This window comes from Erpetoichthys calabaricus, chromosome 5 (genome assembly GCF_900747795.2).
Source record: "Erpetoichthys calabaricus chromosome 5, fErpCal1.3, whole genome shotgun sequence".
Classification (NCBI taxonomy): Eukaryota; Metazoa; Chordata; class Cladistia; order Polypteriformes; family Polypteridae; genus Erpetoichthys; species Erpetoichthys calabaricus.
The window spans coordinates 56938110-56963198 of NC_041398.2; the positions used below are offsets into that span (position 1 = coordinate 56938110).

At 36.7% G+C, this 25089-nt stretch overlaps 1 protein-coding gene across 2 annotated transcripts in view; it reads right to left on the reverse strand.

Moving 5' to 3' along the window:
• Positions 1-2526: 2526 nt before the first annotated feature.
• ctnna2 (catenin (cadherin-associated protein), alpha 2) overlaps positions 2527-25089 on the reverse strand; it is a 1866011-nt gene continuing 1843448 nt past the window's right edge. For both annotated transcript variants that reach the window (XM_051928041.1, XM_028801549.2), the window contains exon 18: positions 2527-3736. In XM_051928041.1, the coding sequence (XP_051784001.1) occupies positions 3449-3736 (288 nt within the window). In that variant the 3' untranslated portion in view covers positions 2527-3448. The remainder of the gene's footprint in view (positions 3737-25089) is intronic.

Genomic DNA, 25089 nt, shown 5'->3' on the forward strand with positions numbered 1-25089 from the left:
TGTAAATCATGGAGTTTAAAAATCTTTAGCCTATATGTATGGAAACGTTTGGCCTCAACTGTACATTATTTCTCATTGTTGTGGTAGCAAATGTTACTTACAATTTTCATTTTTGATTGATAATAGTTGTTTTGATGTTTGCAAAGAAATTAGTACAAGAGCAATGGAAAGGTAAAGATTTCAAGAAGCATTAAAAAGGATGTAAGTCACACTTTAAAACTTATGATAGTGAAATGTTTAAAGAAACCAGAATGCTGAAATATATTTGGATTGAAGTATCATTCCATGTGTTTATTGTATTTCAATTATACATCATCCTAAATATCTTCTTAAATAATGTCAGAGGAAATAACAGTTATTGTCTTTAAAACAACATACTTGCTTAAATCATTTTGTTACAGTTAAAAAATTTTTAAAATAGTAAAAACAATGAAATGGTTAACCACACTTTTTATATTGGGTCTGTACTCTTCCGTGATAAAAATAACAATTAAAATGTCTCAAGTAATAACTGCACTTCACTTCAGGTACAGAATATTTTAACATGGAGAACACTCGGTTGTCTAGTGGTGCTGATCAGGGATTGCTTTCTAGCCTTGTCACGTCTTGTGTAGGGTTTGTGCATTCTCTTCCACATTTATGTGAATTTTCTCCAGATTTGCCCGTTTCATTAAAATATGCTTTTTAGGTTTATTTGCAATTCTATATTCATCCAGTGTAGGTAAGTATAGCATGTGATGGACTGGAATCTAGGGTTCTAGCATCTCTAACTACGCAGTAGCTACAGTATATATACAAAGCTGACTCACTCACTCACCAACAAAGACACTGTTTCCCATTTAGCTAAAAAGCTACATTTTGCCATAATTGTACATCTAATGCAGCAGGTATCTATTAAAAAAGGATGTTTCGATATGTCAATATTTAAGGTTAAAACTCTCCACAACAGAAAAACAAAATATCCCAAAATCTCAGAAATGCCTTGATGGATTTAATTGAAAAAACAGGACAGTACTTTTGAGTGAGTAAAAGTAATTAGTAACATTTATACTTTGTTGGTAGACATTTACTCAAATCCACTGTATACTGAGGCAGTACTAATTTTAGTGTTTGATGCTAATGGAGAGTTCAGATTTTTTAGCAGATTTTGCCTTTGAATGAATCAATTTTAAATCACCTTTGTAACATTATTGAAAACCACTTTAATGTGGAGTTCTGCTGTAATCTCTCTGATTTTGACATACTTTATTAATCCCCGAAGGCAAATTGTCTTTTCGCATGCCTTTTGGAGGTTACAGCGCAGGGTCAGCCATTGAACCAATTATCAGGTTAAGGGTCTTGCTCAAGGGCCCAGTGGAGTAGGATCTCTTTCTCTCTTTCATACCAACATAACCAAGGACTGTATGTAGCATGTTCAGCAGTAAGAAGTTCAAATGAACTAATAATATTAGCCCCTGAAAAAAATATATTGCATACAGAAAGATACTTAGTTACCTAGTACGTCTGATGCATCCGATAAATCACTTAACCTAAGTGTGCTTATCCCTGTCAAAAATAAATGTAAACAGCTGTACAATGTATCTGTACATGTAAAATGGCTTGGAAATTAATTTTTTTGAAGAAAATCTTTTAATAGCCCTTTAGAATCTTGGAATATTACGCGCAAAATGTTTTTCCAATTGTGTTAAATAAGCAAGTGCTGTTCTAAGAGGTGCTGCTGTCTTCAAACAATCCTTGAAAGGATTCTATAACATTCCCATTGCAACGAAGGTGCTTTATGCTGACTATGCTGTCTGGATGATTTAAAGGGTGCAGGCAGACTTGGGGTGCTAGGAAGCAGACTTTGACACGGACTCTCTGCAATAAGAATATATTCCACTATAGATCAGTTTTTACCTTTTTAAATAAATGTACTTGCCTATAATTTCCAGGGTATCAGCTATATTTAGCTGTGTTAATGGTGCTCTGATATATTTACTGTATATCAATAAAAACATTGTCTGAACAAGAAATTGCTAACACATCTGTGATTACAGGTTAAACTAAATAAACTTCCCATATACTGTACTTGCTGGAGTCCTGAGAGCCTTGGTATACAGCTGATGAAGTGAACCAAGGACCAAGAGAAATTTGTCAGTTTCAGTAGAGGAAGCTGCTATTTAAAATAACTATTGATGAAAGTTGCTTAAATAAATTAGAGACTACAACAGTCAGTACAATACTTTCTCAGTGCTACAGATTTCCTACAGTGAGGTCTTTTGGCCTTCCCTCTTTTTGATATTCTTGCATAATACCTTCAATATTGTCCTTACAGGTGGTGCAGTGGTAGTGCTGCTGCTTTGCAGTGAGGAGACTGTGGAAGATTGTGGGTTCGTTTCCCAGTTCCTCCCTGCGTGGATAGCACTTTGAGTACTGAGAAAAGCGCTATATAAATGTAATGAATTATTATTATTATTCAAACTTCCCCTCTTCCTCATAAAGTCTCCCTCTTTTTAGATTATTAAAATGAATAAGTTCAGAATGAAGTTTGCAATCAAGTTAAAGGGTTTATTTGTGAATTGTAGATACAAAGGCATGTTAGATACTTATGATCCAAGCAAATCCACACATCAATTCTTTTCATCGCACTCTAAATTTGAATCATTGAGTTCTACACATTAACCTACCAGGCTGTAATATCTAGTCTTAGAATAGTAACAGAAAGGATTGTAAAAGGCAATATAAGTCACTATATTGTGCATCAGTGCCACACCGTACTGTATGCAGCAATGGTACAGGTAAAGACTACATTGTTAATTGGCAATTCTTAACAAAAGAGTATAGTTATTTTAGCACTACAGTTAGACATTAAAACCAAAAATTACTAAGAGGTTAAGAAAGCATTCTGTAAGCCTTTCAGCATCCCCTGATTTCTAACTACATTTCTAGTTTGCTACAGCTGACTTAAGCAATTCACATTGGATCATTATTTCGGTCAAACCATTGTCCACACAGTCAGCCAAAGATAGTAATGATAAGGAGAGTAATGGCAATAATAATAATGGTAACAATAATAAGAATAATAATGTTCACAGTAAATAAAGCCCTATTACCTCAATAACATTACAGGTCCAGTTCTATGCCAGCATACCTGCCAACCTATAATCTGCAGGATTTTAATTGTAATAATTCACTATCACTTTTTCTTCTAACAAAATTGCCATTCGGCCAATGGCATTCCTAAGTGACTTTGGCTTCACTTAAAGATGTGGCTGTTGCAGCTTTATCTCAACTGGAGTGAAATGCAATTATCTTTTCAACATTAGCTCTAAACAGTTTCTTTACTTGAATATGTGCACACTGTATAGTGGCTGTAAGTTTTGTCATGTCAGATATATAAGTTAGCAGGCATGTGCTCCAACAGAAATATACGTTTTTGCCTTTATTCTTCATAGTAGAGAGTAATCATTTAAAATGTGTCCATGGCCTTGAACTCGCTTAGAGCCTGAACAGGAGAAATGTGCTTTTTCTGGGAGCCCCTCCTGACTCTGGTTTGGCACTCTTCTGGCTTCTCTCTTTTGACGAGGGGTTTCTTTTCAGGGGCTTTCATCCTCCATGACACAACAGGTGAGTTCACAGCTGCAGTTCCATAGACCTTTTGGTATTTTGTGGAAGCCACATAGGAAGCTTTTACTGTGAGTACCACAGCATTCATCAGATTCTTTGCAGCTTGGATAAGGGATGTCGCACTGTCCAGCTGTAAGGGTCAAAACAGAAAAGAGAGAATTAATTTTAAATTTACCTGATTTATTCACTGACAGACTCACTTACTCATCAATAAAAACATTATTTCTGGATTAGCTAAAAACCTCAAATTTGGCAGGATTGTACAGTACGTGTAGGGCGCTAGGTACTCATTAAGAAAGGACATGTTGATATATCAATATTCAAAGGTAACCTCCCACAACAGAAAGGCTAAATACCCAAAAAATCTCAAAAATGTTTTGATGGATTTGAAAGATATTTGTTGACAATACAGAAATAAAAATAAGCCGACCTAAGTTTTTTTATTTGTCAAGAAACTTTTCTGGTGATATTTGTTAATATTATGCTGTGTTTAGGGGTAACTTTATGCAAATGAAGGATGCAGCATAAGTAATTGGTGGGTCAAGGAGCACCACTAACCATTAGTGCAGATGGATAACTGAAGAAAGGGATGTGTCCTGGTAAGGAAAAAAGACGCAATCATGTGTTTATCAAGTACAGTCAGAAGTGAAATGGAATAACAAAGTTCAGGGAACCTCAAGAAAGATGCAACGCTCAGTGGTTGGCAAGTGCACTCTAAACATCGAGTGCTAGTGACAGGTGCTGTGGCTTTGAGCATAAGTATGCTGCTTTGCTAGAACCAAAAAGAGATGGAGAGGGAAACAGAGGCAGAAGCGTACTCAGATCTAAGACCTGTTAGCAATGACAGAGTGGTGTTGAGAGGTGGGTAGGAGCTGCAGAAGTTTAACACTAGAATCCCTGAAGCCTACGAAAAAACTTAAATTCCTTCGCACCTCTCCATTAGCGTCTTTTGTTTTGCAAATGTGTCAATCTGCACAAGCAGCAAGCAGAAGGCTCTCCCATCCCCCACCACCGCAGCTCAAGTTGGACAAAAAGTTTTCCCACCTTAAGTCTTGTTTATCTGGGTGTGAGGTGTCTGGAGTTGTATAGGGTAAATAATATATCAGTATTTGGAACACATGCATTTCATGTGTGTTCCGTGTCTACAAAGATCTGGGTAAATGTAGGATGACAGGAAATGCGAGGCAAGAAATGTTGAACACATACCTAAAACAGAAACTTTTTTCATGTTATAGTACTAATGACTAACTTTTGACATGAAGTGCACAATGTGTGAAGGTGAAGTCCAAATATCAAATAAACACTTTCACAAAAGGTACACGTATAACAAAACAAGTGCGCTTTTATTCAGGAATTTAACCGAAAAAAAGAAAATGGATTAGGGTACGATGCTGACACTTCAGTATGCGAGCAATGGTACCAAGGATGCAGTCAGACTTCTTTTTTTGGGACCATACATTTCCCGTCATCCTAAATTTACCCAGATCATTGTAGACACGGAAAACACGATGAAATGCATTTGTTCCAAATAAGGGTATATTATTTACCCTATACAACTCTTGGCACCTCACACCCAGATAAACACACTTGAGCTCTGAGAATTTTCCGACGGACTCAGCCCAGTCGGTGGGGGGATGGGATAGCAGGCTGCTTGCGCTGATCAACACATTTGCAAAATAAAAGACGCTGATGGAGTGGTGTGAAGAAATTTAAGGTGGCCTAGGATTACAAGTTTTTTCGTAGGCTTCGGGGATTCTAGTGTTAAACCACAGATCTGTTCTTTTTCTTGATTATGTACATGATCAATAGCAGTAAGCCCCTGATCTTTTTGTCCATAATATGCATTATAGCCCCAAACAATGTTATAACATTTACTGAATGTGTGCGAAAGCCCAAAGGGACTATTAGATTTCATAAACATGTACGATCACAGGGGACAATCACAGAGGCTGCACAAACTCTAATAGGGAAGGCAGTGTGGTATAATGGCTAAGGCTTTGGACTTCAAACCCTGAGGTTGTGGGTTCAGATCCTGCTACTGACACTGTGTGACCCTGTGTAAGTCAATTCACCCGCCTGTGCTCACAATTGAAAGACCACAAAAAGAAATTTTAACCAATTGTATTATAAATCTATTAAGTCACCTTGGATAAAGGCGTCATTCAAATTAGTAAATGTAAATATAACTGCTACAGATCCTAGAAACACCCCTTGACTGACGTTTACATTTACATGCACATCTGCTTATATTGAATGGTGATTACCCAAACACCTCACACTCTCAAATTCTTTACATATACAATTGCATTTATGGACTTTAAATGGGGACCACATGCAACTGACAAAAAAGCCAGGTTACTAGGAAAAGCAGTACAGCAAAACTGTATATAGCGTGTTCAAGACTAAGCAGCTCCAGTTACCTAATAACATTATTATTACTATTATTTGACCAAGAAAACTTACAACATTTAAGATACAACTGGTTACACTTATTTTGTTTTTACAATTGGAGCACGGGCAGGTAAAATGACATGGTCATAGTCACAGTGTCATTTGTCATTAGCAGGTTTTGAACCCACAACCTCAGGTCCCTGGTCTAATGTCATAACCACTACGACACACTGTCTGCCAATTATATTAGCTCTTTGTATGTAAACATACAAATGTTGTATACAGAAAAGTACTTAGTTACATGCTACTTCTGATACACTCAACTGACTAACAACACTATAACAGTGGCCTATTGTCTGATAAAAATTTTCAGGCATGCCTTCTAACATAGCTAGTATGTGTGTCTTTGATTATATGTATAGTCCCTCTAGAGATCATTAAATATATTTTCATGTTCCACTTACAGCTGGTAAGACAAGAATCTTGGCCTTAATTCTGTTGAGGAATTGTGTAGTTAGGAAGCAAAAAGACAGACATCAAATGAATCGAAATAGAAACATTATGCATTAACTAAACAGAAATGACTAGTCTGCATTAAATGTTGAATGAATGTGAGCTGCTTCTAAAGCAAATGTAGTATCTTGAAAGACAGGGATGTGGTGTCAGCATTGGCTCTTACATCTTGGTGTGCTGATTAATCCTTGGAACAAATTTCTGTGCTCAGCTTTGATTTAATGAGTCTTCAATGGTATATGATTGAGGTCAGGGTATTATATACCATATCCAGATAAAGAAATACATAAAGCACAAGCCTCTGACAGACTCTTCTCATTCAGATGCAGATTCTTACTGTGAGAATAAAAAATGCTTCAGCAAGCTAGTTCCGCCAGTTAATGAGCTGTGTGAATGTATGACGATCCAATAGAATGAGATGCTGAGAGTAGCAGTTAAATTTGAAAATCATAAAAATTGGAAATAGGCTTTACTTGAAACTCCAGTAACTATAATCAGATTTATGTAACATTTTTTGATAAATCAATGGTAAAACACATTGGATTTTACTCTGCTAACATGGGCATTTACAGTATACAACCTGTCAATCAAATAATTTGAAAATTACATAGACTGGATTTTAGAGAAAAAAATATAAATCACCTCTACAAAGAAACTGAGAAAAATGTAGAAAACATGAAATATGACAATGGATTGTAAATCAGTCAATAAAGTCATATTTTGTGTAAAAGTAAATCTGGTGTAAGCAAATAGGCAAGTAATTAGCTAGATCTGTCTACAACTGTGCATTGAAATGCTGGTGGTAGCATTTAAAAAGTTTTATTGAATAGCACTTTTATATATATATATATATATATATATATATATATATATATATATATATATATATATGGAAGGGAAGGTCTGTGATACGGTTTGCATATTTGCAGCTGGAGATCCACAAAGGGAGAAAAATGAATCATGTATCATAAAGTAGTTTTTATTCTAGAGCTTTCCACCCCTGCCAGAGGTCTTACACTTACAAGAATGAAAGGCAATAAATAGCAAAAAAAATACATGGAGGAGGTGTGGGGTGGCTAAGTCAGTGTGTATTGTGAACATGTTCTTCTTAAGTTTACATATGCTGGATTTATGTCCAAGTGTCTGTTGATGGCGTTCTCATTTGACAGCCAAAATTCGGCCAACTTTCTGGCACTTTTAGTACTGGCCTTCAATTTTACTTGTACATTGTTCCAGTTAAATGTATGTCCTGTTGATTTAGTATGCATATAGATTAATGAAAGTGAGTCATTTCTTCTGACGGCGTTGCGATGTTCCTGTATACGTGTTGCGATTCTTTTTGAAGTTTGTCCTATGTATACCGCTGAGCAAGAACTGCATGGAATGTTAGAAACTGCGTTTCGTGTTTCTGCTGTCGATTTCTTGTTTTTAGAATGAAAGAGGACCTTGCGCAAATTGTTCGTGGGTTTGTGTGCTATTCTGACGCCTGACTTGGCCAGGATGCGCGCTGTTCCTTCAGACACCTTATATACTCCTGTAAAGGCAATCTTATTTTTTCTTGAGTTGAAAGATTGTTAATTGCCTTAAGGCTCAATAAATTACATAAGCGACATTTGGTAGCCTTACCCCGGCCGGGACATCCTTGAGATGGAAAGACTGGGAGTGAGAGGCATCGTCTCCCCCGGAGCACTAGATGGTATGGGTTGCAGCAGTGCCACAGTTTCGCACAGGGCATCATGAGAATTAGAGTTCTGTGACTCAGCCCTGTTGGGTGTCGTGAGTGCTGCCAATGGGGTGCTACAGGGACTGGGGAGCCGAAGGCTTCAGGACACTGGAAGTACTTCGGTAGATTACTTAAAAAGAGCTGCCTGCCACTGTTCTGGGAGCCAGAGTGGTGGAAGAGGGACAAAGCTTGCTGGAGGAGGAGTGGAAGCAGAAAGACAGAGACACAGAAAAGAGAAGAAGGCAAAGTGCTGTGTGTTTTATTGTTATTATAAAGCTTGTGTACTGTGAACTGCATGTGGGAAACGACTGGGAAGAGTAATATAAAAGCCTGTGTCGTGCTGGAGCTTGTGCTCACGTCTGTCTGTGTTGGGTTTGGGGAGCTGGTATGCCCCCTGCAGGCCACAATGAATAACAATACTGTCTGACTGATTCATTCTTAATGTTTTTAGGGTAAATGGGTTCAGAAAATTGATAAATGATTGATATGAACAGTATGCATATGAAGACATCCACTGTGTTGATGAAGTGCACAGTTTTCTAGTGACATGTCCTACAGGCCACTGAGGATAGGTTTTGACTATGTGCTATGGACCACATGGAGTTTATATGGATTTCTGAGAATCACATAATTGTACTACAACCAATGATTACATGTGCTGTGTGTTATACTCTTATAAAAAATGGAAATTAATTTAAATCACAATTTACCATATTTAGATGCCATATACCAAATAGAAATTTGCATGCAAATTTGTTTTGAAACCAAGCACATTGGAAATACTTAATGTATTATAAACATAGTATGGTTCAAAAGATTACAAGGTGCAGAATAAATGTATGATTATTTACAACTTTCAGTACTAATAATGTTTACCTATCGTATGAGTATATTGGTAAAAGGCTCTGATTTTGTAAATGTAAAAACAGACCTAAATATTAAATCCTAATGAACAAAAGGTGTTCTCTGTCAGACCATTCTTAAAAAAAATTACACCCAGACTCAAATATACTTAATAATTCTAGATACATTTCAAACATAAATTTTCTTTCTGAAGAGCTTAAAAAGAGAGTTTGCATACAGTACATTCTGCACTGATCACAGATTCACAGAGCAGAAACAGCTTTAGCTCATGTTGTGCATGACACGCTGATGTCTTCTGATGAAAGAAATACTGCACAATTATTATTTTGTTGGATTTAAACTCAGAATTTAACACCACTGACCACACTATTCAATTACGCAAGAGGTGTTGCGTACTCAGGTGCTGCACATACATTGCTTTTAGTTCATATTTAAAAAATTGATTTTACTGTGTACAGAAGTGTCATGAAAGTACTCTGTCGTTCTGGCATACAGCTAAATATGGCATCCCTCAGGGCTCATTGCTGACACTATTACTCTTTTCACTGTAAACTCTACTGCTGGGAGATGTCATTTTAAAACTTAATATTCACTTTCACTCCTTTGCAGATGATATTCAACTGAATCTTTTTTTTTTTTTTTGACCAAATGAATTTTCTTGTATTGTGCCAGTGATACCCACTTGCCTTTAAACAGACAAAAAAAATGTTAATAATTAGTGGGAAAGAAATAAACAGCAACCTGCCACTTTTTAACTTAGCAAGGCATTATAGTCCATCTGCTGATTGTGGTCAAATGTGAGGCACTGTGCATACAGTGGATGTGGTCATGCAGGGCAGATGGATGTTTGCATATTTATCTGAACTGAACCATAGTTTTCAAATGTCATTTGATGAACGTGCTCTGAAAACAAATATCCTCATTGAAAACAAAAAGTGTACTGTAGCAGTTGAGTGGTCAGTTGGCAGGGGTCAGCTAGATTCTAACTGTAAGGACTATGACCCCCCAAAGGTTTTTCCTCTATGAATTAAGAAAATGAAAGGTCTTTTTCCGCTTTAGGATTAATGTACTTTAAATCGAATGCACATGTGTATGTCCTATTAGGATCTTAAACAATGGAATTTAAATATGTCTTACGAAGGCTTTGTATTTTAGGTATAGTTGCTCATCACTAATAAGGGAAATTGAAATTGAACTGGAGGGGGAGATGAAGGAATAGGTTTACTCATTTGAATTAAGATGGGTTTGAAACTATTATTTCACATCATATCTTTTTATTCACTTAGCTGTCTGCAGTGCAGGTAGTAAGGCTGTGTAGTGGTAAGATCTGCAGCTTCACAAATCCATTGTTCTGGGTTCACATTTGGCACCTGGTTATTGTGTGTGTGGCATTGAAACATTCTCCATCACATCTCCGTGGGTTTATTAGATACTTGAACTTTCCTTCCATAATCCAAAGATGTATATTTTGGGTTAACACTAGAATTACCAAAGTCTACGAAAAAACTCGTAGATCCGGCCTACCTTAAATCCGTTCGCACCTCTCCGCCAGCGTCTTTTGTCCACTAAATGTGCAGATAAAGACAAGCTGCAAGCAGCCAGCTATTCCATCCCCCTACCGAATTAGAACATGCAAGAACTTCTCCCAGCTCATGCCTTGATTGATTATCTGGGAGTGAAATGGAGTCTTAGAGTGGAAATAATAGATTGTTATTTGGAACACATGCATTTCATGTGTGTTCCGTTTCTACAGTAATCTGTGTAAACATATTTTTAAAACAGAAACGTTTTTCATATTTTAGTAGTAAATGACAAAATGTAGGCATAAACTACATAATGTGTGAAGCCTGAAATCCAAAGATCAAGTAAACACTTTCACAAAAGGTTCAAGAAAAAGACAACAGCTTCCGTGGCTTCATGCAGTAAAGGGGACGCTGTGCTGTAAATATGGCGTTGTCTTTTGGATGAGAGGTGAAACAGAGGTCCTGACTCTCTGTGGTTATAAAAGATCCCTGGGTATCTTTCAAAAAGAGTATAGTGTATCCCAATGTCCTAGCTAAATTGCCCATCATGGACTTGTCCATTTTGGCCCCCAACTTATCCCCTGTCTCTAACTGGCCATTTCTCTCAGCCCTTCACCACCAATTAGCTAATGTGTGCTGAGCGTACTGGTGCAATAATGGCTGCATCATCCAGGTAGGTGATACATATTGATGGCGGTTGAAATGGCTCCCTACCATCTACAAAAAGTGCTTTGAGCAGCAAGAAAAGCTCTATTTATTATTAAAATATTAATATAATATATACTCCTATATGACATACTGTATACAGCATGGACAATGTACTGTATACATTATGCACAATATGAACAGAATTAAATAAGCAAAGTATAACACAGTTTAAATAATATAAACAATAAAGCTTATAAAGTTAAAGGGTTAAGTGCAAACAGTTGTATTGGTAAAGCTGCCCAAGACAATTCTGGTGTAGACTATAGTACAAACACGATAGACCTGAGATGGGTACAGAGTCCTAGGAGGTATACATGTATGGTGATGTTATGATCACAGAGTAATCTCATGGCAAATCCCTCACTAACACAATTTAGTTTATTAGTCAAATACACTACTTGTTTTTAAACCATGAAAGGAAACTTACAAATAGCTAGTAAAGTGTATGTAACACTGGCTACAAGAAATGGCAGTCCAGAATTTATCCAATATATACATTTAATCATTTAGGAAATAAATTTAACCATCAAATTAAAACTTACTGTGCATCCTATTTCAGACAACAAGCTTTGCTTTCCTGCCATCGCCATGAATTTATGAATTTAGATATTTCAGGCTGAAACTACTGCAAAAGAAGTCTTTGAACAGTTAAATTTTATCTTGCTCTTCACGTTAAGTGTCTTGCTGTTTGAAAGTTTTTTGAAAGCCTTGTAAAGATCCTAAGGTATAAGAGTAAGGGATACGTGTAGACCTTTTAAACACATTTTTTAAATGGACCCTATCAGCTGACCATGATCACTTTTAGCTTATGGTGATTAGGGCCTAAGTGAACCCACATGGGCCAATTGCCCATTACAAGGGAAAGGCGACTACAAAGTAAGCATCTGAAAAGGGGCCAATTGAGGGTGACTCACCCTTCTGAATTAGAGTGGTAGTGTTGGATTCCAGAAGATCTTTCTTTACACATTTACAAGTTAAAAAGACCCTATAATAAATGCAGAAATACACGCTTAACAGCTTTATCATCGGTAAACAAAAATCTACAGCCTATCACAATAATTATTTGATTTGATTCGCAATCTGCCTACATGATGTTAAACTCAGAAATCACTCTAGTGCCCCAGTGTACCCTGAAGCACATAAATGGTGTAGCAAACCACAATATAGGAGTCTCAAACCTGCCAAATTGCACAAGGCAAAAGGAGCAAGTAAGGCACTTACTCTTGATGGGATGCCGGTCCATTGAAGGGCACCTTCATGCACGCACAATCTCATAGGCCAACAATTAAGATAACATATGTGTGTTTGGCATGTCTGTCTTTGACATTTGAACCCAGAATTTTGGTGGCAGCACTAACCACTGAGCCATTCCACTTTACTTTAACATATATTTCATATTCACTGTTTTTAGATTGTTAAAGTGAGGCTGCCAGTTTGGCTGGTATTTGTAAACACTTTTTAAAAGTCAGCTCTCAAAGCACTCCAGTCCAGGTGAAAACTGAAAACCTTATTGAGTGGTTGAATATTTAAAACCTACACAAGTGCCATTTCATTAAATGTTTTACAATAAACTGTGAAGAAAATGTTTTCTCCAAGGCAACCTCCGGACCTCAGTTAATGCAAATGGAAATTCACTGAACGACATCAAAGCACCAAAGTAAATTATTCCTTAATATTTCTATTTAAGTAAAAAGTAGTCTTCGCTATCCACTCAAAGTACAACAAAGGAATATAAGCTTTTATTTGGCTGTTTTATTTTCGTTAATTTACAGAAGAAAATATATTTTCATGAAATTAATATTGATATACCTTCAAGATATGAATGGATCTTTTGTTACTGAGACAATAAAGGAAAAATGAGATATGAATGTGAATGCCAATTTGCATCTTTTCATCTAATAGCGCAAATTATTTATTCCTTTACTTATATGTTATCTTACTCTTATAAGAAAAAAAAATATTTTGACTAGCACTTACAATGCTGGAGAACTGCTGGCTTAATAGAAAATGCATTATGTTTTGGAGATAAGCATGTTTTCCATGGACTGAAAATGCGATCTGAAATGCATATTAAAAGCTCATGGGAAGACTCCTTTGAAAGGTTTCTGATAAAGCGAGAGAGGATTTATTGTAACTTCAGTTCAAATGGGAAATATACACCTAGCTTGCAGGGTTACTGTCTCATTCTCAGCATGTCAAAAATCCAACAAAGACTGTCATTCTGAATCAGTGCTAACAATTAATTGATTAAAAGCATGCAAATACGCAAGGAGACTCTGACCTTACCAATTTATTTTGGTTTTCTTGGGGTTAACTCACTTCCTAATTATATATATTTATGCAAGAAAAGGTCTTCCTAGAAATTTCTGAAAGCAGAAGGAGTTGTATCTAAAGAGGTGTGATTTTGTAGATGCCAACTTGGACCCATGATGTTTACTTGGCACCCCAAGTTCGAGTCTACCTGGGTTTTATTATTCAACATGAGGGTGCCTGATCAACACAGTCCAAGCATTCCAACTTATTAAGATGCTGAGGATATGTGTGACTTGACAAAGTCTATTTATTTTATAGTGCCTTTCTATCGTGAACTGAATTCCATCACACCAGATCTAAAGCACCTATACTTTTCAGGCATTTTTGATCATGTGCCTTGGCAGGCTATTTGAATTGCTCTGGATGGCACAAAATTGATGGCAGGGTTTGAACCAGCAGTTGTGTAGTTCACAAACCAGTGCCTTAGCTACTAGGGCCACATTGAGATAAAAGGAAGGAGTTTAGGACTAGAGCAGAAGAGAAGCAAAAATCATCAATGGTGGTGCTGCTTTTCAGCTTTAGTGGCATGGCTGTCTGTCGATCTAAAGATGATGCTGCCTATCCTTTTGTCCATCTCTGTCTCTGCCCCTCCTGTGTCTACACTGGTGGAAGAGTAGCCCAATTCGGAAAGGCAGACCTGGGGGCACGATGGGCAGGGGAATTGCCTCCTAGGCACAGTAGGTTGGCATCTAAGGAGATGTTTTGCCACTGTCTTCTGCTCTTGTTGATGGGTACACTGTCGTTCGAAGTGACGGACTCCTTCCACTCCCTCCATTCCATCTTGTGGTGGACTGATTTCTAGTATATAACTTGGTAAATATTTTGTATGTCTTTATTTGTAAGCTAGAGAAAGCAAATGTAATATATTAGATAGTGAATCAAGAGGCATGTTTCACTTAATTGATGAGAACAACGGTTCTTTGATGTTTACCTAACCTCCCAGTTGTCAGGCCTGACTCAGGATGAAGAATTTATGGTGAGGGGGACAGAGCATCAGACCAACTATTCTATTTAGTTAGTCAGGCAAGGGTGACAGATTGTGTTTGGACTTAGAGCCTATAAGGCAATCAGCGCAGGAAGGCTACAAACTCACTAAATAAAGCAACTGGGGGATGAATTCTACCTGATTACTTTGATTGGTAACATGTCAGAAAGTGACTGGAGAATTAATTCTATTGGTCTAAAGTATGGACATTTATGATTGTTTTTGAATTGGAGGCCATTCTGTACTATGACAGCCCATTGGATTGCATTTTGTTTAAAGAATTGGTCAATGCACCTTTACCCCGCTCTTTCTCTCACCAACTGGTCATGAACGGAAGACCAAGATGAAGACAACTCTATCTTGGCGGCCATATTGAGCCAGGCATGTGGACTGTTTCAAAACTCCATTCAAAAGCCATATGGTACCGAAGCAAGCTAGACTGAAGATAAGCTAAGTAGCAAGATGTACTGCTACTTACGCTGTAAAAAGTCTAGATTGGCATTAATGCTAATGGAGACCTTTTTGTTAAATTAAATATTGTGGCTTTTTTCCCTTCCACATTCTCCAAAGTGCAGGAACCACAGCAGGTTTCTCTAGCTGCCTACTGTGTGTGTGTAATGGAGCAGGCCATGAGAGAACAATTCAGGACGTCCTTCTAGCCTTTCTTTGGCCCTCCCCAGTTTTAGCAAGTGCTTAATATTTACATCATTCAGGTAGAATTAATGTGCCACTTCAGAAATGTTACACAAAAACAAATACAACGGCAAATATAAGCAACTGTAAAGAAAGCTTTTGTAATAAACCTCCAGCAGATACAAGCCGACAATATTAAAATAAATGATTTTTTTTTTTTGTTTCTCAAGTTTGAACTATAATTAGGGAGTGATGGGATTCTCTTTTAAAGAAAGCCAAAACACACTAAGCCATTAGCATTCCGGCCAGATGCATGCCCTGGTGGCCTGGTTATTTGAACAAGCAGATAGCATGCTTTTGCTTTATGCACAATTTTGGCACTTTTATTGCAAACAGGCTTTATTGCAGAGAAACAGCTGAATTAATTGTAGAGGCATTATGCTTCAAATTGGATGGCTTTTCCATAGCTACCAATCTCCTTACAAATTCTATTGATGTAGTATGCATTCCATGTCCAATAAAATTGTAAGTGTCAGTCTTCACAGGGAATAAATATGAGGTGAGAGTCCAGCTTAAATCCATATGCACATCGTTACAAAAAGTTTTATATGAAATGCAAAATACAGAATCTAATAAAATGCACTGTACATAATCTGGAACAACCAGATCAAAACAAGAAGATTCGTGCTGAGCCTTGACAGGTCCCTACTTAGAAGGGCCCATTTGAAATATGTAAGTGAATATGAGAGTTCTGAAGTATAATTGACCAAAATGTAATATACTGTATCAGTCAGTACTGCATATAGTTCATGGTATGTGAAAGTTCAATGTTCTGTGAATGAGAAATTCCACTACAATTACAAAAATACTGAAAATAAATCCTCATAGTAAACAACATTTGAGTCACCAAGCAAAACAAATAAATTATCAGATCCAAATTGTTTAAAATACTGAATACAATGGACAGAATTAAAATTTGATCCATCCATCCCCTTATTTATGCAGTTTTAAAATTTAGTTCAGTAAAGAATTATGAGACACTACAGCATACTCTGGCAACACTGGGTTGGCAAGTCTGGAATTAGCCTAGGATAAAACATCAGCCCAGGCTGTTATGTTTCTAAACCCTAACACAGTGCGTTAAAAATGTATTTGCCCCCTTCTACTGCAATGTTTTCAAGGTGTTCAAATCTTCAAACAAAATGTAATACATGCAGACCTCAGATTACATCGACTCAGGGCAATTCTGCAAATGTGAAACCCCCCAGATGTTTCTTTACAATTGAATTTCAGGTAATTTTTAATCTAGCAACTTCTGTTTTTATTCTGGAATGAAACAAACTAGTGTTGATACAGCTGTCACTACAGCTGAAACAGAGTATAATACTATACATGCATTGTTTTTAAAATTTTTTGCTTTTGTGTGCATGTCTCACTGAATGTAACCAGGAGCCAAATCACAGGAAAGCCACCAGACCAGCAGTTGTCCATTATGCTGAGTGGTGGGAAACGCTGCTTGTATGTCCCTGCATCCTAAGTGCACATCCATGCCATTTTCAGTGTGTACATTTGCTGTTAGGGGAAGGTGACACTATGAGTTATCTGTCTCTGCTAAGGGATCAATTGTAAGTTAGTGGTGGGTTTTCATGCCATAATTATGCCTTTTCCAACCTTATAATATTATTGGTCAACAAGCATTTTGCTACTGGGATTCTGTCACCTGTACTTTAACAAATTTCACTTGTTGACTCCAAATCTGAAAACTGTTTTCATCCAGCACGTCCCATTTTTTAGTTATGATGTTCCAGGTCTTGGACAACTAGGGTGACTGGACAGTAAAGGCGATGTGTTTCAGCATTTAAGAAATAAGTTTGGTCTCGAGAAAAGTGAAGCCAAAATTAAGGAAGGTTTTTTTTGTTGGCCCAGAAATCGGTGAACTGATGCTTGACGATGAGTTCAAAGGGAAACTGAAGCCAACTAAATCAGCACCCTCATTCGTGCAGGTTGTCCAGAATTTTCTTGAAAGTCACAGAGCACAGAGTTATACTGAGCTTATGCAGAATATGCTTAAAGTATATTAGCTTACAGGAGCCAGAATGTCACTGAAGATGCATTTATTACATTTATCACATTCTCATCTTGACTTTTTTCCACCAAATCTAAGCGATGTCAGAGATGAGTATGGGGGAAAATTTCATAAAAATATAAAGGTGATGGAAAACTGATATCGGGAAAAATTCACTCTGAGCATGATGGGTGACTACTCTTGATTCTTGCAAAGAGAGACGGATGTGCAGTACAAGCGCAAAAGTGAGTGCCTCCAACATTTTGGAGCACGCTGACCTCACTTTTATATTGAGGTAAATTGACATAAATATGTGTTAACATGTCCCTGGTATCATCTTCTGGTTTGTTTTCAGAATAAACACATCAAAACAATTTTGTTTGGACATAGTCCAAACTCCACATATCGTGTTGATATATTATATTGATATTCAAACGTATCAGAATGTCAATGATGTGCATCTCAAAAACCTGACGTGCTATCTTAATTCAGATTTCATGAAAAGTTCCCAGAAGCAAACAAAAAATATTTTTTTGTAGACCAGCGATACTGTATCATTATTCAAAAACTGTAGGATGTTTAATGATAACTTTGACATACTGTATATACCTTTGGATTAGTTTAAATTAGTTTAAACTATTTGTGTTTTGAGATTTAATGTACAGAAATATTGCTTCACTGCCGTTATATTATATTATGAAGGGTGAGCCATGGCTTAATTCTGCAGGGACGCAAGTCAAGGCTTGATCAACCTCAGCTGGGTCACCTGGGCGAAGGGTGTATGATATGAGACGAAACTCCCTATGAACCCAGGAAATATCACTGATGAGGTGTCCCAGAGCATCCATAGGATGTATATTTCACCTGTTTAGTCTGGTTACACCAGGAACAATTTAGTTGACAACCAAGAACAGTTTGGTGACTCCTGGAAAAGCAGTTGAAAGCTCAGAAAGATGGTAAACAGGGGCAGGGAGGGTTAGCAGCCTGAACTGCGTCTATCGAGAGGAAGAACCCACAACAAGAGATGGAACAACATTCAAGCACATACACCCAGGAAAGCACGAGAGGGCAGGACAATAAAAACCATACAAGATAACAACTAAGGATGATGATGAACACAAATGGAAATACGATTATTAGATGCATCTGTGGCAAGACCTGCATGAACCTATGCAGTCTTAAAATACACTACATCAGACCAAGATGAAGTGCTTGGTGCAGAAGCCTACAGTGCAGTCCACTGGGTCTGATCCTGGTGAGACACAGGAGGAGCCTGGCCTGGAATCACCCCACAGAGTCCAGCACCCTCAAGCATCTGAAGCTTTGTCACTGGGTGAAATGGCCCCCAGCCAGCAAGCAGAGACAGTGACACAAATTTGGGGAGAATGCTGCCTGGATAATAGCAAACATATGGAAGGGGGATGCAGACAGCCACCTGCAAATAAAAATAAAATGAAATAAAATATCAGTTGAAGTGGACAGTAAGAAGCTTATGGACAGCTGGTGAAGATGGAAAACCATATGCAGTGTTGTTTTGGTATGAAATGTTGTATATAAAAATATTTTGTATGTCTTTATTTTGAACTAAAACAAAGCAAATGCAATAGTGTTACAGCATGTTTTATTTAACTGATGACAACAGCAATGCTTTCATGTCTAACAATGCCCAGTCTTTAGGACTGACACAGGATGTAGAATTTATTGCAAGTTTAGGGGAGGTGCCTCAAACCAGTTTGGCAAGTGATTTCCTGCAGGACATACTCTCAACCAACCCCCACAGGATGGCAATAAACTACATAGCTGGGAAGCTTCAGCTCAACAAATGGTCTTGGGGGCAGCTATGAAAAGGCAGTGTGTGCACCCATTCATCTGAAGTATGGCTGTTTGGGATTGGCTATTAATCAGAGGCCATTCTGTACCAAAATGCCCTATTGGTGTAAGGATTTGGACTGCGAATCTATAAATTTCGCCGCTTTACCTCTCCCTCTCTCTCTCACACCATGGCTATGAAGAGAAGAACACAAGCAGAAAGTGCAACTTGGCAGCCATATTGAGACAGGCATGTGGGCTGTTCTGAAGAAAGCTGACTAGAAATGATGGCATAACTAGAGACATTTAAGTGTCTACAAGTCTATGTGCCCTGAAACTGCACAGCTAGCATTTATCAGGTTGTATGGTTGCCAGTATTCACATATACTGTGCTTATTGTTATTATTTAGTGAATATTATCAAAAATACATTATTTAAGTTGTAACTTAACTCCTGCTTATCTTTTACTCTATGTAATTGCATGACATTATAGATATAGATGGGAAGGTGGGGAGCAGTACAATAAAGTACAATACCTTATAAACAGTGGTAAGTCTATTGGATTTGAGGCATTTTGACAAAGGCCACATAATAAAGAATGCAAAAGGGGAAAGTACAGTAATATAAAACTCTACCAAGGCAAAACAAGCATGAAGTGGTGCAGGTTTTAGTAATCAAACACTTTGACAGCTGAACTGCTTCAACTGTTAATAACCATCAGGAATTTTCTTATAGAAAGTTAATTGGCCATATCCAATTTAAATGTTCATATTGGTTTGAGGTAGCTAAGGATCGTTGGTAGACAAAATTCTCTTCTCGATGCCAAATTAGTTACTGCCACAAATTATATTTTCTACACCTGCTTATTAACGTTGATCAATAAATTAAATATTTGGACTAAACACTGAATAATTCAATTTGCCTCCTAATGCACTTAAATACTTGTGTGTTTGAAAGTCTGCTCATAAACAGATTTAAAATGTATTTACAGTTTGTGGACATTTTGATTTTACAGGGACCTTCATCATTAAACACATTTTTCCTCAAAGAAGAAAAGATATGAGAGCATATTTGGTGTAAATATTTGCAATATATAAATGTAACAGGATCATAGTAATGTTGTTCTTTTATTTCCCAACAGAATTAAGTTTTTTTGTAAGCTACAACAAGATCTAGCATAGAATAAATTTATAAGAAAAAAATTGAAGATATGAAAATTATATACAGTATATGTGTGAGTGTGTATATACACAGAGCAAACACTGGTCAAAAAATTAATAACGTAGGCCAAAATAAAAATGAATATATTGAAAAAAGGATATGAGGTAACAGAAAGTGTATGATTTTAAGAGACATCATACATGAATAATACAAAAAAAAAAACATAAAACAACTATGTCCTGTTGGGCCTTTCTAAAATAGGATCTCAACTCTGGCCACTGTTTAAGATGCCTAGCTCACTTATCTGCCTCCTTCCTCTACTCACACCAATTCTTTATTCTTCCTCTGGTTTCTCTCTTCCTCTGAGTATTTGAACCTCTGTCCATCATACAATCAACTTCAATTTCATCATACTAGTGGTTAGAAGGGTCTTTTAAACAGAAGCCAGGATGTACTTCTGGAGTAGGCTGTCTGGTGTCAAGAATAAGCCTTGGTAGTTCCTGGGGCTATTCTTTGTGGTTCTGTTATTCTAGACTCCAACCTTCTCTTAAAGGCACATGCCATACTTAGATGCTTGCACTCAATGGGAGTGAGTGAGTGAGCCGGTTTGTGGGAGTATCAGCCTATACCTACTGGTCCCCTCATTATCTAACCCTGCATCTGTTGCAAGAGTAGTTAACCCGTTGATATCTTTCATTACATTGGGGTACAGCAACCCTTGCTGAAGGTTTTGTGAGACTGCTAATTTTGTTGGCAAGACAGTAGGTGTGTGTGTAAGTCTCTGCACTACAATTAAGTGCTGTTCTGCATAGGACAAATTCTTGCACTGCATTTGATCCTTCCTGAACAATGTAAGTTTCCCTGTAATCAAATCAGAGTTAAAAATGATCTCTATAACTGATCAGTTTGGCTGCTAAGCAGCAGACTCTGTCCAATGCAGTACTATGACACCTCATTTTAAGAGTATTAAGCATTAGATATAGCTCTCTGCATCTGTCTAAAATACTGCTATGAAAATGTAAATACACCACACGAACATTTATGTATTCTTCACTATATTTTCATGTATGGCTGTACAATCTTCATTTCAACAATACTAATTAGTTAAGGTGATCTAAATTAACAAATAACTTCTTGTAGGTGTTTCTTGTGACAGTTTTGCACATCATCTTGGGAGAAATGTTTATGTATTCATCTATCTGATGTTTGAGAGCTTTGTTACATGTACTGCCCCCAGGATTTCTGTGAGGTACATACAGTATCTGGTCTTTCACTTGGCCATTCTATAGCCCTGCATTTCGTCCTTTAGAGCTTTTCATTTGCGGATATGCATGATTTTTTTAGTCCATTTTCTTATAGCAAGGCCCACTTATGGTTCAGTTTCAGCTTCAGACAGATTGCCTCGCTTTCTCTTTAAGTGTTTTCTGTTACAATGTGGTACATGGTTGACTCTGTGAAGAGAACATGGCCAGTTCCTGAGGCAAAAAGGCCACCCAATACTTAATGCTTCCATCTCCTTGCTTTATAGCTGTTAGGAGGTCCTTTTTGATGTAGGGCATTTTTTAATCGTCACCCAATGTTACATATGGCATTGTGGACAAACCACTCTACCATTGCCTCAACCATTTAGGGGACATTGTTCTAATAGTCCTGTTGTTAACATAGTTGGTGTCTGGTAAACCTCAGTTGTGTATCTCGCAAGCAAGTCAAAAAATGTGCACTCTCTATTATATGGTTGACTTCTGCGCAAGAAATGACTTATAAATCCCTTGATGTTATCATGGGGTCATTTGAAACTTCCTTTAGCATTTTAGAGTAAGGTCTTGTGTGGAATTCGGTGGGAAAACATGGCCTGGATAGATTGCCAGTGATTTGAAATTTTTTTTTCCATTTTGAAGCTGACCCTTTGGACAGTGAAATGATTGCCTGCAAATTGTTTGGAAAAAGCTTTAAAACATTTTCTCTGACAATATTTTTTCAAAGGGCCACTGATAGCTCTTTTGATGTTTGTATGATGTAACTACATACGTTAAGTTCTAAAACCAAACAACACCACAGCTTTGTGATGTTTATCTAAGACAGGACCCCCCAAGTTACTCTCTAATGATTTTCTAAACAATTACACCCGAAGGGATACACCTGATTCTAATTTTAGGCATTTGATGCAGTGATAAAGGCAGAGGTGTCTTAAACTTTTAAAGACAAGGGAATTGAACCTCTTTGGATTTAAATATTACAAATGAGAACAAAATGTTATTTGCAATTATTTTTAATAATTAGATTTCCAGTATCAAATCCAAAATTGTAAGAAAAGACAAACTTTGCATAGGGTACTTACTTTTTCACACACATTATTTTGTAATATAATGATTTTTTTTTTATTTCATTAAGTGAAACATTCTGCAAAACAATTTATGACTGCTATTAAATGGTCTGTAAGTAGAGTCTAAAGATATGAAGATAAGTGAATATCCAGATTTAAAAATGGTAATCAAAATGATGAGCATTAAAAGATGATATCCCCTCAGACAGTACATTTTCAAGATGCACAGGAAAAAGCTGCACTTATTACCTCCTAATTACCGTCTGCTTTGTACAATAAAAGCAAGACACAGTTATTGATTTGGAAATCACAAATGTCATTTTGACCATTTTCTTTTCGTAAGTCCTTTGGCACAAGATATTATCCATCCTACAACGTATCAGCAGTTACAATGTACATTTTACTTTTAAAATGGGTATGAACGGCTTTTTTATGTATAATGCTACATTTAAACTGTAAATGCTGTTCTTTACTCCGGAAAAAAAAAAGTTTCAATAAAACACTCAAGTGCTCAAAGAGCCTTTTTGCTGTGAATTACTTCCAAGTTTTATGTCGATAACATGTCTGCTTTCCTCCAGCTGTTTCATTAAGATTATTAACAAGTTGGTTTATTTAATAAGACTTCCTTTATTACACTAATACACTGGAGGGTATCAGTTCAGGGTAATAACACCAAAAGTTATTATCACTGGATTAAACACATGTGTCAGCTCAGAAGTTTGCATTCTTATTTGTTACAAAAAACTTCATTTTCATGCTGGTGGAAATGTGTCATAGTCTTTCAAATGCAATATTTGCAGAAGGTAAATATACATGTTAGTTTAAAGGGAAACAGAAACGACAAATAATCTGTTAATTAAACCATAACTACTGAACTATGTAAACTATTTTAACACATTAAAGGTCTTTTTACCTTTCTATCTATGCTAGTGCTTCAATAAATAAATTTATAACTTCATGTATTTCCTTACAACCTCTAGTTCACTGTCAGATCTTTGGTAACATTTCTATATAACATTTCCTTTAATCTAATTTAAGCACACATTGATTAACTTTTATGAGCTCTCAAATAAATTTAAAGCTGTAAGGTTAGATAGACAGATAGATAGATAGATAGATAGATAGATAGATAGATAGATAGATAGATAGATAGATAGATAGATAGATAGATAGATAGATAGATAGATAGATAGATAGATAGATAGATAGATAGATAGATAGATAGATAGATAGATAGATACTTTATTAATCCCAAGGGGAAATTCACAACTGCTGGAAAGGCTGCAGCTCGCGGCGGCACCTGAGTCACATTGTTTTCCCCTTTCAAATTATTTTATCCCCTTCTGCAACCAACATAAAACTTGCTAGTGCCGTGAAATTGGAATCCGTTTGATCTTTGAGCCAATGCTCGAATCGGACCCTACTTCTCAAGCTTTGATGCATTACTGTCATAACCTCCATATTAGGTCATCATTCAAATAGCTTGATGACATTGTGCATTTTAAATTGATCTCCAGCATGGCACTGCTCATTTCAAAGAAGACAGGGTTTAAGCTTCTTGTATTTCATTTCTGGAAGTAACATCTTCTTTGAGATTACTAAGTGGAATGTGAATGTAAGTAATTCTTAGTGTGGCGGTCAGCAATAATAAGAAGACAATATATACCAACACAGCTTATCATTTCATTTCCACCAAATTGCTATTTTCAACCATTATTTTTGGTAACTTGATCCAAGTACCTGTGTCTTCCCTGTGTGACAAAAAATATTTTTATGACATTTGTGTGAAATACAGTATCTTCTTAATTATCTTCCATTTATATTCTTGCTAAAAAACTTATTTTAAAGTAGCAAGCTTAGTATCATGTTACAAATTAATTTTAATTTTCTTAATCGAAAAAGATTCATCTGCCTCAATCCTTCTCAATATCTCATACCATATACTTCTCAGCTCAGTCCAATTGCTCTTCCCTGGACCCTTCTAATTATTTTTCTTTCTTAAAAATGAGACCAATGCAACATGATTGTTATGAAATCCAACAACCTATTAGCTTTTTAAAAATATTTTGCATGCATTCCATCGTGTATTTCATTTCAAATTTGCTGATGACTGATTACCAAGAACGATAAGATAGATAAGAGAGAAGAGGTCTACCTCCGGACTCAAAGGTGGCAGGACAATAATCTCATCCCCTAATGTCAGAAAAAGCAAGGAGCTGGTCATACTGTAGACTTTGGAAAGTAAAAGGCATAGAATATTACTGGCACTGAACTGACCTCTGCTCAGAACAAAAATATTTTGGTATATACTATATACTGTATATTTGCTTGGTATGCATATTTATTTTATTTTGTACTTCAGTCAACTGTTCTTTGGAGAGTAACAATTTTATTTGTACTATATACACACGACGATATACTCTGCATTCAGTTTTATTAGCCATGTATTTTCCATCTGTCAATTTTACCCAG